Source organism: Lentinula edodes, assembly GCF_021015755.1.
Source record: "Lentinula edodes strain Le(Bin) 0899 ss11 chromosome Unknown C8R40scaffold_1, whole genome shotgun sequence".
Lineage (NCBI taxonomy): Eukaryota > Fungi > Basidiomycota > Agaricomycetes > Agaricales > Omphalotaceae > Lentinula > Lentinula edodes.
In genome coordinates this window covers 1,466,756-1,480,918 of record NW_025764307.1, presented here as the reverse complement: position 1 = coordinate 1,480,918, position 14,163 = coordinate 1,466,756, and the positions used below count along the sequence as shown (strand labels likewise).

Here is a 14,163-nt window from a genome sequence, read left to right as displayed (position 1 = left end):
GGATTTTGCCAAAATGCCTTCACCTTTTGTCCACCGCTAGTTATCAACGTCGAATACCTGACATTTAGCCTTTGTCAAACACGACAAGCCTCTTTCACCATAATCCCTAAGCTCAAATCTTCCCCTCTCGAGCACTATCTCCCATTCCCGTCATAAAACCTGCGAATCGGCTGTGACGCGACCTTCATCCCAATCACGATCGCGGAGTTCCTGGATCTAAGATGAAGATGATGTATACCTATCTTCGCAGAGGTGCATGACTTGCACCTCGTGCTCGTCGGAATGGCAGAGAAACTCTTTCGAGAAATGGCACCTATGAGAGGTACAGAGGAAGTCGACATGCTTGCGGCCTTGATAGATAAAGAGACAGGTAGAAGATCGAAATAGCCTAGGTTCTATTGTCACTGTGCGCTCGGATTAAATGCTGATAAGTTTTTCAAGTATACATAGCCAGCACGTATTGTGAAATTTCTCTGTGATAACCAGTAAAGAATTATTCAATTCTTGGGGGCATACATTTCGGCAACTTCTCAAACCGGAGAGTTAGACCCGTGAATTCTGAACATATTCAGACACGATCAGCTTCGGCGCAGTTCAGACCACGTTGACTTTCCGTCAACTAGTATAAAGTGTGGAATCACTCTAGCTCTGCGATTCAACTCATCTCAAACTCTGCTTTTATTTTGACTCAAATCTGATTACTCCAACACTAAAGTTCAACTGATGCCTCCCTTCAAATTCTTGCCTCGATTTTCGGGACTCTAGGAGTCTATGGGCTGTTCTTGTTGGCCCAATACCTCTATAGGGAAGCCACCTCTCCTTTGAACGCCCTGCCTGGTCCACCGAATTCCAGTTGGATTTATGGAAATTCGAAGGAGATCCAAGATGCTGTGAGTGGTCAACCCCAGATCTTGGATGATGGATTGCTGATCCACTCTGAACACGGATGAAAAGGAAACCTCTGTCACACAAGAGAAATGGGTTGAAGAGTATGGAACGACGTTTGCTTATAAGTGGTTCCTCGTAAGTGATAGAATCGACGTCTTCAATATTGATGGTTAGTGACAGCAAGGGTGCTATAGGGAAAACGTCTGTATACGGTGGATACTGTGGCTTTGAACCACATCCTTATGAGTGGTTATGACTATCAAAAGCCGGAAGCCTTGCGGAATTGGATTTTGAAAAACGTTGTTGGGTCAGGTAACTCGTCTTTCGGTGTGTTGTGCTAATTCCAAGCTGAAAACATAATGGGTACCTGCTAGGTATCCTCGTACAGGAGGAAGATGAACACAGGCGCCAGCGTAAAGTCATGGTCAGTCCCTTCTCCCAAACACAGATTGTTCCAAGGTAAATGATTCATGCACTACAGAACCCTGCTTTTGGCGTAGCACAAATACGTGAATTGACTGAGATATTCGTTGATGAATCACTTCATGTGTGTGAAGGACGCAAATTCATTCCTCGGACCTGCTCTCTGATGTCCCGTTCTTTAGCTGAGGGATATATGGTTGTCCCAGATAGGAGCAGATAATGGGCCAGTCCGTGTTGATGTCCAATCGTGGCTTAGTAGAATGACGTTGGATGTAATAGGTCGAGCAGGTATCACAGGCCCTTTTTATACATACTCTACAATTACTCCTAATTACTCACGTCGTTATCCAAAGGTTTCAACCATCGATTCAACGCGCTCGATTCCACCGAACCCGATGAATTGAGCAAAGCGTTTTCTGTTATATTTGGAATTTCTTCTCGCTTCACGTTATGGAATGATGTTTTGCAAGGCCTTTTCCCTCTGCTACGTGTATTTGTGCGTACCTCGTTCTCTGACATCGCAGAAGCGTTAGTAGTTACCGAGTACATTTACTACCCATCTTCCAGCCTTCAACCTCTGATTCTGTCAAGAAAGAAGCCCAGGTCACTATGGAACGTATCGGCCGAGATCTTCTCCGGCAAAGCAAAGAACACCTCGCTGCAACAGGAGAAAAAGGAGATGGTTGGCGTGCAAGAGATTTATTATCGTTGTTGGTCCGGTCTAACATGAGCAAGGATATCCTTGAACACCAGAAAATGAGCGACGAGGACGTTATTTCTCGTATGTGACCGGTTAAGTCAGCGACCTTATTTGTTGACAGAAAGGTTTTCAGAGGTTCCGACGTTCCTAGTCGCAGGTCATGAGGTGAATATGATTTTTGGTTCTGGCTTGACGTGTCCTGTGGATAATTGAACTCTACTCAGACGACATCGACGGCTGTAACGTGGGCGCTGTATGCTCTGACCCAAGACAAGGAGATTCAGTGTAAATTGCGTGGGGAACTCTTACAAGTCTCGACTGAAAGCCCATCCATGGATATTCTCAACTCCTTGCCGTATCTCGATGCTGTAGTCCGGGAGACTCTACGTGTGTACTCGCCTGTCACTGGCACTGAGAGGGTTGCAATGAAGGACGACATCCTACCGTTGGGTGTGCCATTCACTGATAAGAACGGCGAAGTGCATAATGATATTCGGTCAGTAGCTTGTTGTGTACAAAGTATGTTTGAACACTATCTGAAATACTGCATCGTGTAGGGTCCGTAAAGGTGATCTCTTCAACATCCCTGTTCTGGCCGTGAACAGATCGAAGGCTTTATGGGGGGAAGATGCTAGGGATTTCAAGTAAGTGGCCATACATATCAGTTCTAAACATGATCTCCTCTAATGGAGCGTTTACCCTAGACCTGAACGGTGGTTGACACCTGGTGGGGTCCCGAGCACTGTTGCATCAATCCCCGGAGTTTGGGGCAACATGCTGTCCTTCTTAGGAGGAGCCCACGCCTGTATTGGTTATAGATTCTCTCTGGTCGAGTGTGTTGAATTTAGCTGCCAATCTTTTGACAATCACTTACGAAGCTTTGGGACAGAATGAAAGCTTTACTATTTGTACTCATCCGAGCCTTTGAGTTCGAACTCGCGGTATCCCCCGAGGATATCGTCGGTAAATCAAGCATCGTTCGACGCATTCACCTGAAGAGTGAACCTGAGAAGGGAAGTCAACTTCCTCTCTGGGTAAAGCCTTATGTACAATCATGAAGGACTTCAAACCTTCGGTAGCTTGTCCGTAAAATTCGTCGACCTTCGAAATTAGTGATACGTAACTGAATTTCTTGAAGAGAACCCCTCCTTAATTATCATTTCTTAATCTTTTGCATCCAAACGTTCTGCGTATAAATTACAAGAAATTATGAACCTTGATTTATCAATTGGACTGTCTTTGCAAGAGCTCACTTGAGCACGTGCTAAACGCGCTTCCTGTGTATGACTCAGGTGCCCAGCCTCACTGGTACGACATGGACCACGACCAGGCGTTCTTCACTCTCCCGCAACATATCCAACGCCGCATAGACGCCGCATTTCTCTCAGCTATCAAACACGCCCATTCCTTGGAAGTTACCACAAGCCGTCACAGTGATTTGGATTCAGCAGAACCTCCGTTGAAGAGACGGAAAATATCGACGCACACTGAATTGACTGTAGATTCTGGAGGTGGATTTATCGTGGACATTCCCAAGCGTTATGTGGCCGTAGACAATGGTCAAGGTGGCGGAGGGTTCATCTTGAATGACACTGATGTTGCTAGAAACGGTGATGGAGAAGGAGGAGGAGGATTCATAATAGACGTCAATACGTCTAATACCTCTGCAGGGGGGTTTGTACGCGAAGACGAGCAAGAAAACGAGGGTGTTAATGATTCTGAACCGTTCTCCCTTCCAGAAGTCCATGACTCTTCTCAAATACCGCTCTCCTCCATTCCTACAGCCCTCCAACTCCTTGATCTACCTCCTGACGACGAACAAGTTCTCGCTATCTTTAGAAACGCCGCGTCTGGATGGGACAACCACGATGGTTCTCGGACCGACGATAATTTAGCAGTCACGCGAGCGGATTGGCGTGCAGTGTGTACAATATTACTTGAACCGGGTGTAGGCGATGATAGCATGGCTGATGGAAGTCGAAGGCAGTCAGGGAGCCCTGGAGGAGATGGGGAATATGTGGAAGAGGATGCCGAGGATGATGCCGATATGCGATATGACGACGAACCCGAATCCGATGACGATTACAAACCTGGACCTTCCTCCGCAACAAGATTCAAGTCCAGGTCCACCCGACGTCACTCTCCCGTCTCTGTTGCAGGCGGCAAACGCCGAACGCGTGGTACTCGTTTTAAAACTGCCGAGACTGATTCGGATGCCGGTGAAGATACTGACGATGATCAAGAAAGGACTAACTCAAGGACCAGACGACTGACTGCGCGTCAGAAAGCCACTTGTCTGGAAGCATTCAGATTGTTCTTCCCCGACGCAAAGGACGACCTTCCAACGCGTAGGATTCTGCTCGCTGATATTCAGAGAGTGGCGAAGCTGCTTGGGGAGAAACTCAAAGCCGAGGAGGTGATCGAGCTTCAACTTATTTTCAACTTGTTCGTTCCGGACTAATTTGAATATTGCCTTTGCGCAAATCCAGATGCTAGAGATGTTAGAGGTGTTTTCGACTACTCCAGATAAATCTATGGATTTGCAGGATTTCGAGAGGATGATGATTGAAGCGAAGTTAGCGTAAATTCAGACTATATTGTTAATTGGGGCTGTTCAGAGGGTACTACAGATGAAGGAAATCCATGGAAAGCTTGCTCATGCAATATTGAATTCGAAGGGCAAGTATATAGAGAAGTGCTCTTGCATACGTTTACATATTCACTGAATTTAATCAGACGTTCAGCTAAATACATCCTGCCATACTCTAGCTTCAAATTGGAGTCACTGCCATAGGATGACCAAGGTGCGAGTGGGTCTACTTGGCTCCTTGTACTGCAAGTCCCCAGAGCTTGTCCACGTCCTCCCCATTCTTGAAACCCTCGCGGATTTGTCCAAGTATTTCGGAATTAGTTTTACCTTTCGGACCTAGAAACAGAATATATAGATTCTCTCGAACAATCATAGCAATGAAGGCATACCGTTCTTCTGCACAAAATGCTCAATAATGAGACTGAGGTGGACTATTTTGTTGCCATTTTCAATTGCACTCTGTGTTTCCTCAACCGTAGCACTGTATGCTTTCATAATCTTTTCGTCCTGTTCCACCATCTTCTGGTAATTTTCGTGCAGTGGGCTGTAGTTCTTGACAACGTTCAGCCTTTGCCAAGCTAATTCTATCGCCGATTCTGTTTGCATCATGACGAGCAAAATAAATGAGGATTCATACGTTCGAAAGGAAGGATAGTAAAAGGTTATACCGTTGGGGCCACGACGATCGAATGACCTTAATTGCTTTGGGCCAGACCTGCCTTCAGCAGATGTAACTTGTCCTTGTGCGGCCGTAGTTTCAAACAAGTTGGGTTCACTGAGTCCGACCTGTGTGTCCCCGACTCCAGGATGTGATCCACCCGGTGCAGAAACTCCTTTGGCATCTTTAAGAAGAGCGGTACAACGTGAGCTTAGAATGGTAAGTTTCTTGTACAAACACATACCGCCTTCTGAAGGAGGAGGAAGGGTGCCTTCAGTTATCCCGATACCGGTGACGCCCGTGGGGGCAACAGGGATAGCGAGTACGACAGTCCCGGCAGCGAGAATGGCGGTAAGAATGATGCGTGAATTGACCATCGTGGTAGGTAAAGATAGCTTGAGCGAAAATATCGGATTTGAAGTGCACGGTACTAATGCTCTAGAGACCAGCTCTGAGGATTCGGATGGGGGGAAGTAGGTACTCTTTTATACATAGCTTCAGAGAATATCTCGCAATGTACCGAATGTTGCCCGAAGGGGTGATCCATGCAGGATGCATGATGATCGTGCCAAGTTCAGGTCCGGCTCGGTTATCATCCTTTACCAATCTCTACTGGTCCCCTCCGAGCCCCTCCAGGCCCCTCCGTCGCTATGAGACCTTTTGGCTTGACTACAGTTGACTACCTATTTGCGTGATATTCAGCAGATCTTCTGCGGCAAGTGTGAACTGTGAAGAAATTGACTTGTCGATAAAGCTTCCTGGGGAATAAAGAGCACACTATGAGCAGTTTCTCAATGGGACCGTGTCGGTTTATCCTTTCCTTTCCTATAGGAGCAACAGAGTTCAAGGCATTGTAGGAGATGTGAAAGGGGGCCATCGTCATGCGACGGAGAGTTGGTGATTGGAAGTGATTGAAGGATGGTAGAATTAGAGGCCTGATCACTACCTGATCATGAGATAAGTTCGCATGATCAATCATTATCGCTACATGCCCACAGATTCTCGCGCATCAGCAATGTGAGGTAGAATAGCGGTAGAAGCTGTCGGTAGCTGCTCACGATCAAACCGAACTGAAGAGATAAGTATCAACTGGTTCGGGGAATGAAATGCATGAACCAGCCGTGTAGCTTTGGACATCCCCCTCTGATTCCAAGTTTGCCAGACAGTCTCATTAACATATATGGAGCAGTATTATATGCATACACACAGTTGAAATGGATTGAACTGTTAGAGTTAGAAATACATAATAAAACTCCATCAATTTGGTTCACCTCTTGAGCTACACTTGTAAAAAACCTTGGCGTAAGAATAGTGATTGACCAACGTCTACTTACGCATCTTCGGTTTCGAAAAAAATAATATGGCTCAGCGAGGGACCTGTCATGCTTTGTTAAGATTCTGAAGGATGAAGTAAGTGAGTGATTGATGAGGTGTCGACTGATGAACCCTTATCCTCTTCGGGAGTGAATAGTTATGAAAGCAAGAGTAATATCTTCAGACGTGTTATTGAGAGTCTAGAGAAGTAAAAGACTATCAGCTGATTTTGGAGAAGTCAATGAAAGATTCACCTTGCAGCATGATAAAAGACTGTGTAGAATGTGTAGGGAAAAAGTGGAAGATGGGGCACATGTTTTGTTTGAATGCAGCAACAGCTGCAAGGTCATACAGCTGAGGAAAGCCTTTATGCAAAGGGTAATACAGGAGATACCCCATTTTGCAAGGCACTATGGGGATGGATGGGAGCTCTTTAGGGAGTTACTGGCAGATAAGAGGGTTGTGGGGTTGCTGGCAAAGTATGTGCATGAGGTGTTGGAAGTATTCTATGCAGTTGAAATATATTGGCTGGAGTGACACACTGCATGCATATTGAGGCAGGGAAGACCGTGTAATTCATGATACCATGGGAGGGGTTTTTTTCCGCTTTTCCCTTCAATAACCAGGACATGGATGATCATAATCGCCCCCCTGTATTAGATATGTGTGTTCCATTATTGTACAACATCATGTAATATTGTACAGTACATGGTAAACTGGTTGTTCGGGAATCGGACCTCGCCAGTATAATTCATATCCTATCCTATCCTATCCTTGGACAACACATATACTGAGGCCACTCGCAGCGGTGACGGGAACCATTGTCTTCCAAGGCTCAATATTGCTTGAGCTGGTTGCAGACAATACGATGGCAAGCTATGGCAAGGAGTTCGAGAGCACCCTGAAGAGATGAGGGAAACAATTGCCGTACTGTGCCGGGCAATATTATACACTTCTTGTCTCTTCTTGTTAGTGCCGGTCAGAAAGCATCCCGGAAGCTGCAAAACTTGTTCAATGCCGTGTAGACACTGTGGATTGTCTACCATTCCTTGGGCTCATTTTGTAGTAACAACACCTTTGCCTACTGTCTCTACCGGGGGTTTGAGAGCGGTGGTGTGGAGGAAAGAGACTCATCAAAGCTTTAGACAATGGTTTGTTGTTATTTGTCCAAGAAACGATCCAGACATTCCTGGACAACTGGGAACTCTCTCCGAGACCCTCTCCATACATAGGTCCATGATACCTCTCCAACACCCCTTCAGTATTTCAATGCTTACAGCCCTCTGGGCTCTCTTTCAAAATGCTGCTTCTGGACGGGATAAACACGACAGATCTTGAACTCCAGAATCCAAAGTTGATTTCAGATTAAACTACGTTGTATCTGGATATCGAACTCATACATCAATGGAAATCTTAGACTCATCCCTGAAAGGAAGATCTCCACGTACAGGGCAATTCCTCCAATTTATTCCGAGTTTGGTGTATTTGCTATACGTGCGAGTACATCCAAATCTTCCCCTCTCTCAAAACCGCCACGAATTCTTTCCAGTTTTATAGGACTAGTCCCACTCGGACCTAGAAAACAGAATATGAGTAGAACCCCCAGAAATGATTGAATTAAGGGAGACGTACCATTCTGCTCTATGTACATCTTGATAAGTTCGTACATGGAGCCTACTTTGAGGATATTTTGAAAAGCAGCAGTCGTTTTGTCTGGATGAGAATCGGATTTTCCTGTATGCATCATATGGTCAACTTGTTCCACTATCTGTTTGTATTTCGGGGGAAGTACTGGGTACTTCTTGACGTAGTCCAGCATTTCCTGATCTAGTGAATTTTAGCAAGCGGAATGAGATTGAGAATTGTATAGTTGAATGGAACGAGCTATGCCTTTGGGATCACGACGTTGAAATGACCTTGATGGTTGTGGACCAGGCCTGCCTTCAGCAGCTGGGGGTCCTCGTGAAATATCATCATGCTGCCTCGTTCTGATTGGGAGACCGGGTTCGCTGTATCCTGGATCCATGCTTCTGCTTCTTGGCTGAAATCCGACTACTTCCAAAACCTCAGAAAGTCAGAGCTTGTCATAGTAAGGTAACCGTACAGATACGTACTGCCTTCAGACATCCCAGTACTGGCAATACCCTCAGGGACGATAGGGACAGCGAGTACAACAGTCCCGACGACGAGAAGGGCAGTGAGAATAGAGCATGAATTGACCATCGTGAATGTCAGAGAGATTTGGAGTGGGTGGAAAGAGCTTGAATGAAGATGGAGTGGATATCGGATGTGCACGGCACTAAAATTTTAGGAGTCCAGCTCTAAGTATATGAACTGGGGGAACTGTTGTTCTCTTATACTATTTTGGAAGTTTTCGGAAGGACGCGCAACTGGAAGCGAGCGGTTGCAAGGGGAGGATGGGGGTGATTGGGGGTGATGATGGTTCAAGCTGCTCAGCATGGTATTCAGGTCCGATTCGGCTACCTTGTCTTCTGGTCACTCTGTCGCAGTCTGTCGCTCTGGATTCTGAGCACTCGTATGCGTGATATACGCTAAGAATCTGAAGGATGAATTAACCGAGCGGTTGAGAGGTGTCGACTGACGAACCTTCAGGCGTGTTATGGAGAAAAGCAAAAGACTGTCAGCGGATTTTGGAGGAGTCGATGGAAAATCCACCTTGGATGCCAGATATACTGAGGCCACTCGCAGTGATGGCGGGACCCAGGCTGGAACTAGCTGATGAACTTGACCACATTGTATTGCTGCTGTCAGGAATCCAATTGGAATTTTCCAGAAGTCACGCTGAAGGTAAGTGGTTGGGAGGGGAGGAAATGGGGGAGGAGAGTTCGAGACTGGAAAAAAAGATGGGGACGATGATGATCCATGATGCCCAGTTCAAATCCGACTCGGCTACCATCTTTGCTAGTTCTTCTGTCGCTCTGAATAAGCTCATATCTGCTCATATGCATGAGATTCGTTGGGATAATCGATGAACATTTTTGCGGCAGGTGGAAGATTGTGAAGAAGACAACTTGGCTGAAATTCAGGACGGCTTTCAAGGGAATCGGAGGCAGTCGGTATATCAAGCATTTTAATAAACAGGAGTGTCTACTCAGAGATGTTGTAGTAAGCGGCTGTAGAATCGGTAACGCAAAAACGCACAGAGAGAAAAGGACCAAGACGGCATTACCTCAGACTGAGACTGGTCTCACATACTCCTTTCTTCCAACCTATCCCTTCGGCTTCGGTCGATGATCCCTCCAGACAGACAACAACCGAGTTGAAACAAAAACCCTTCACCAATTGCAGTTTTTGCAGGGGAGCCTGGAGATGACGATGACATCTTGGCTGATCTTGGACAGCCTCATTACTTACAGTGTACTCAATACGCCACCTTTCATCGCTCGATGCAATATATGTGTGTACTTGTTGTTCGTTAAGATAACCGTGTGAGTCAGAATGTGCACAGCGGTGAAGAAGGCCCTTATAGAAGCTTACAGTAAGTAGTAGCGAAAGAGAAGGATGTGAACGCTAAGAGAAATTCAGGGAATCCAGATTCTGCTTATTTAAAAGATCAATAAGTAGATAACAAACGGTCATGCCTGCGACATACTATCTATCTATTCATTGTTTGAAGATTCATCGACATGCCATCTCCTTTTCTTCCACGCAGCAAGTAGCCGTCACAGCATCAAAAGTTTGAATTGGCCAAATGAATCGTCAGTCCGTCAGTCCATCAGGCCTTCAGCTCCAGATTTATGGTGAGAAACATCGAGGAAGATGCAAGCTTGGCTGCGCGCAAGAAGAAATGGACCAAGCATGTCCCGAAACATTCCGCTATTTTGACTCCTCTCAATTATCCAACATTTAGAAGGAGGAGGAAGGGTGCCGCCCATGGAGACAATGGGGATAGCGAGTACGTCGGTCCCGGCAGCCAGAACGGCGGTGAGAATGATGTGTGAAGTGACCGTCGTGGTATGTAGGTAAAGATAGCTTAAGCGAAAGTCAAGTTGGATTGGATTTGGAGTGCACGGTACTACAAAACGTTCTAGAGACCAGGTCTCAGGGCTCGGATGGGGGGATATACATAGCTTCAGAGAATATCTCGGAATGTTACCGAATGTTGCCCGAAGGGGCGATCCATGCATGATAATTGTGCCAAGTTCAGACCCTGCTGGTCCCTCGGTCGCTTTCACAAGTGACGGACCAGCTTTTCCCGGCCGGGAAATATAAAGGGAAATTGTGAAATTCATGCCCAACCACTAACACAAAATCCAACTGAGCCAAAAGGCTACTATGACAGGATAATTGTCATAGGTGGTTGGGACTATATATACCACATGTATTAAGACCTCTCTGCATAATCTTAACAGTGCCCCCCCTTTAGGCACTGAACCCTTGAAGTGCAATTGAATTGGCCATGGAAGACCCGAAAGATTGGACATGGAAGTCCCAGAATTGGTGAGAAGAAATCACCCAAATGGAGATGAAACTCCGAAATTGCCACTTCAACAGGTCACATGCTTAATGTACAGCACAGCCCCAAGGGTTTCCCAGGCCCTTTAAGCCACCTGATCAAAGAGCTGCCTAAGAGGTAAACTGAGAGCAGCCCGGTTTGAACCGGTGACCTTGTGGATCCTGTCATACTGTGAAATTCATGCCCAACCACTAACACAAAATCCAACTGAGCCAAAAGGCTACTATGACAGGATAATTGTCATAGGTGGTTGGGACTATATATACCACATGTATTAAGACCTCTCTGCATAATCTTAACAGAAATGTTGGGGAGAAATTGTTGATTTCCCCTAAGTAATTAAATACTTTTCCCCGAGGATATTGATCAGATTTCACGTAAAGAAACAAGAAAATTTCCCGTTTGATCAATATTCTATTGATCGCGAGAGAAATTTTGTATTTCCCACAGGAGAAAGATATTCTTTCCCATAAAGTAAAGATAATCTTTCGCATTAGGTAAAGATAATCTTTTGCGTTAGGTAAATTTCACATTGCGCGCTTGTAAAATTTTCAATTTTACCATGGCGAAAACAAATAGGTCCAAGCACCCATCTTAAGTGGCACCTATTAGTTGCAGGATCCTGCGTAATGTCAAGATTGGAAGATGCTGCTCGACGTCTTTCAATACCAAAGATGTTTTCAAATGCTTTCCCTTTCCATGCCATGGCTAATAAATCGATTATAAGGCAATCGCTTTAGTTGTAGTACTGCTAGCTTTGAGCGGCTATATTACAAGCACACATAGACGCTTGGTGTGCTTGGACCTATTTGTTTTCGCCATGGTAAAATTGAAAATTTTACAAGCGCGCAATGTGAAATTTACCTAACGCAAAAGATTATCTTTACCTAATGCGAAAGATTATCTTTACTTTATGGGAAAGAATATCTTTCTCCTGTGGGAAATACAAAATTTCTCTCGCGATCAATAGAATATTGATCAAACGGGAAATTTTCTTGTTTCTTTACGTGAAATCTGATCAATATCCTCAGGGAAAAGTATTTAATTACTTAGGGGAAATCAACAATTTCTCCCCAACATTTCCCTTTATATTTCCCGGCCGGGAAAAGTTGGTCCGTCACTAGTGTTTACTCCCAGTCAAAACCGGCTCTGGGCTGGTCCAAATATATCTGGAAATAACTGCGTCTAACTGGAAAATCCTCAGTTTCAGAATTAGCTAGATAGGCCTGTATCGGTCCAGTTTTTATTGCCTTTCCAGCGGAAAACTAGATCGTACTGGGTTGATTTCTGGACATATCTAGTAATAGCCACCTATTTCTGGTGACATCTGGATCATTATACTACGATACACATCTATATATATCTGGGTCAATCTGAATGGTGGAACTGAATACGTATAATACCGAAGCTAATAGAGAACTGGCATCAGATATACTGAAAGAGTATGAAGTGATAAGAGTAGCTTACTTTTAGTTCTTGTCATTGTCTCTGGCGCTCGAAATTCCCAATTTACAATTCTTCCCAATTTCTGTGTATTTCTGACATGGCGGATCAGTGAATTTCAAGGCCAAGGAGATGAGGTAATGGTACTTGCCTTGACAAGGACTGGGTCCTTCTTCTTCTGATCCCAAATGCATTTGAATTCGTCAGTTGTTAGCCGCACATTTGCTGAATTGGCCAAGTATTCTTTGAGATACATATTCCTATAATGTCAAGATCAGTATATGACAATTGCCTATAATGGACAAGGATGAATACCGTGCACTGAACAGGTTTGGTGAAACACTGGCAAACTTCTTTGGCTTTGGAGCCGTAGTAGTTGAGATCGTAGTCAGAGGATTTGATGACGGAGATGGAGGAGCTTGCAAAAGTGATATAGTTGATGGAATAGTGAGACCCGCCCTGAGTAAATGAGCAAAACTTAATTCTGAATGAATTACAGTGCATGAAGACTTACAAAGGATTAATCTATGAAGGAAAGGGAGGAAACTGTATCAGAAATATGAAGGACAGTGAATCACGAGAACTCACACAACGCCGAGCAGATGATAGCTCATCTGAAGCTGTGATAATTCCACCGCTGTCATCAATAAGCACGGTTTCAGGTGGGGCTGGGTCGCCATTGGTTGATGTAGCCACTGAATTCACAGCCTTGTTAGGTTCACCCACAGGCAGCGATTTGTCACCTTCGATGGGTGCAATTGGAGATGGGGCATGTTCGCTGCTGGTCAAGATAGCTGTAGAGGGTACGGCATTGAAGCTTGGGGCCATCACTTTGTCAAGACTTGTTGAATCCGAGAGAAGAGCAGTGGAAGTTGCTACCACAGAAATGGAGGCCGCATAAATAGCAGTAGATCGAGCAGGTGCAGAAGATGAGGCAGATACAGAGGATTGAAGAAAGCTCAACTGAGGAGACAAACTTGAGACAGATGATTGGAGATGGCTCGACTGAGGAACTGAGTTGCTAATTGAAGTGGGTTGAGCTTTTTCCGAGGTTATTGGTGTTGCAATCAGTTCATCGTTGTCTAGGTCGATGATCTCTGTGCCTAGCGGAGGTGCATTCTTATCTTTTCCAGTTCTTAATTTCTTCTTTTCTTTCTTCAACATCTCATCACCCTTGCGTTTACCAGAGTTATTGATAGAGGGAATTCCACCTACAAAAAATGGACTGAGTATACAATATCGGCTGGAGGACACATTACGCACGGGTAAGCTTTGTTTTATCCTTTGCATTCCATTCAGGGTACTTATGGGTTATGTATCGCCGTACTTTCCATTCATCTTGAGCAAATCTGAATTCGATGTGTGTACTGAGCAGTGTGTTCGTAATATAGCGTCTCGCTTCCATGGTGAGGTTACTGGAATTCGAGGGTGCAAGCCGATGGTGGTAAAGCTGATTGATTGCGGCCATGAATGTCCGAGCGAAGGGCTTCACTTCTTGAGAGGTGAGTTTAACACTGTCAAGTCCATGCCGCGGGCCTCCATTCCGCCGCTCGGTACTCCGAAGATCTGCTCTTATTGTAATCTCTTCCTATTGTTCTTTCTCGCTACACATATCCTTTCGTTCTAGTCTCTCATTATTGTCTTTTACTCTTTCGTTCTAGTCTCTCCTT

The 14,163-nt window shown here is 45.1% G+C and overlaps 5 protein-coding genes across 5 annotated transcripts; 2 read left to right on the top strand and 3 right to left on the bottom strand.

Annotated features, from left to right (window-relative positions):
• Positions 1 to 767: 767 nt before the first annotated feature.
• C8R40DRAFT_1031160 (cytochrome P450) lies at positions 768 to 3,069 on the top strand (the record flags this gene model as incomplete). Its single annotated transcript, XM_046223146.1, has 13 exons — positions 768 to 890; positions 955 to 1,023; positions 1,083 to 1,200; positions 1,263 to 1,312; positions 1,370 to 1,435; positions 1,494 to 1,599; positions 1,665 to 1,807; positions 1,879 to 2,092; positions 2,145 to 2,176; positions 2,236 to 2,507; positions 2,569 to 2,655; positions 2,716 to 2,844; positions 2,901 to 3,069. Coding segments are annotated over 13 exons (1,578 nt in total), but the record flags the coding sequence as incomplete, so codon positions are not given.
• A 257-nt stretch (positions 3,070 to 3,326) lies between these two features.
• Positions 3,327 to 4,596, top strand: C8R40DRAFT_1032476 (uncharacterized protein; the record flags this gene model as incomplete). The annotated part of the gene is made up of 2 exons (XM_046223261.1): positions 3,327 to 4,427; positions 4,501 to 4,596. 2 exons carry the CDS (start codon positions 3,327 to 3,329, stop codon positions 4,594 to 4,596), a joined length of 1,197 nt encoding a protein of 398 aa, XP_046092460.1.
• An 88-nt stretch (positions 4,597 to 4,684) lies between these two features.
• On the bottom strand, positions 4,685 to 5,796 carry C8R40DRAFT_35746 (uncharacterized protein). The gene is made up of 4 exons (XM_046234822.1): positions 5,504 to 5,796; positions 5,270 to 5,443; positions 4,991 to 5,197; positions 4,685 to 4,937 (listed from the first exon to the last, which is right to left on the bottom strand). The coding sequence occupies exons 1-4, from the start codon at positions 5,634 to 5,636 to the stop codon at positions 4,828 to 4,830; spliced, it is 624 nt and encodes a 207-aa protein (XP_046092459.1). The 5' UTR covers positions 5,637 to 5,796; the 3' UTR covers positions 4,685 to 4,827.
• A 2,242-nt stretch (positions 5,797 to 8,038) lies between these two features.
• Positions 8,039 to 8,796, bottom strand: C8R40DRAFT_1164792 (uncharacterized protein; the record flags this gene model as incomplete). Its single annotated transcript, XM_046230564.1, has 4 exons — positions 8,039 to 8,148; positions 8,206 to 8,400; positions 8,455 to 8,625; positions 8,688 to 8,796. 4 exons carry the CDS (start codon positions 8,794 to 8,796, stop codon positions 8,039 to 8,041), a joined length of 585 nt encoding a protein of 194 aa, XP_046092458.1.
• A 3,815-nt stretch (positions 8,797 to 12,611) lies between these two features.
• C8R40DRAFT_1164791 (uncharacterized protein) lies at positions 12,612 to 13,961 on the bottom strand (the record flags this gene model as incomplete). Its single annotated transcript, XM_046230563.1, has 5 exons — positions 12,612 to 12,753; positions 12,809 to 12,952; positions 13,008 to 13,018; positions 13,082 to 13,704; positions 13,757 to 13,961. 5 exons carry the CDS (start codon positions 13,959 to 13,961, stop codon positions 12,612 to 12,614), a joined length of 1,125 nt encoding a protein of 374 aa, XP_046092457.1.
• Positions 13,962 to 14,163: the final 202 nt, after the last annotated feature.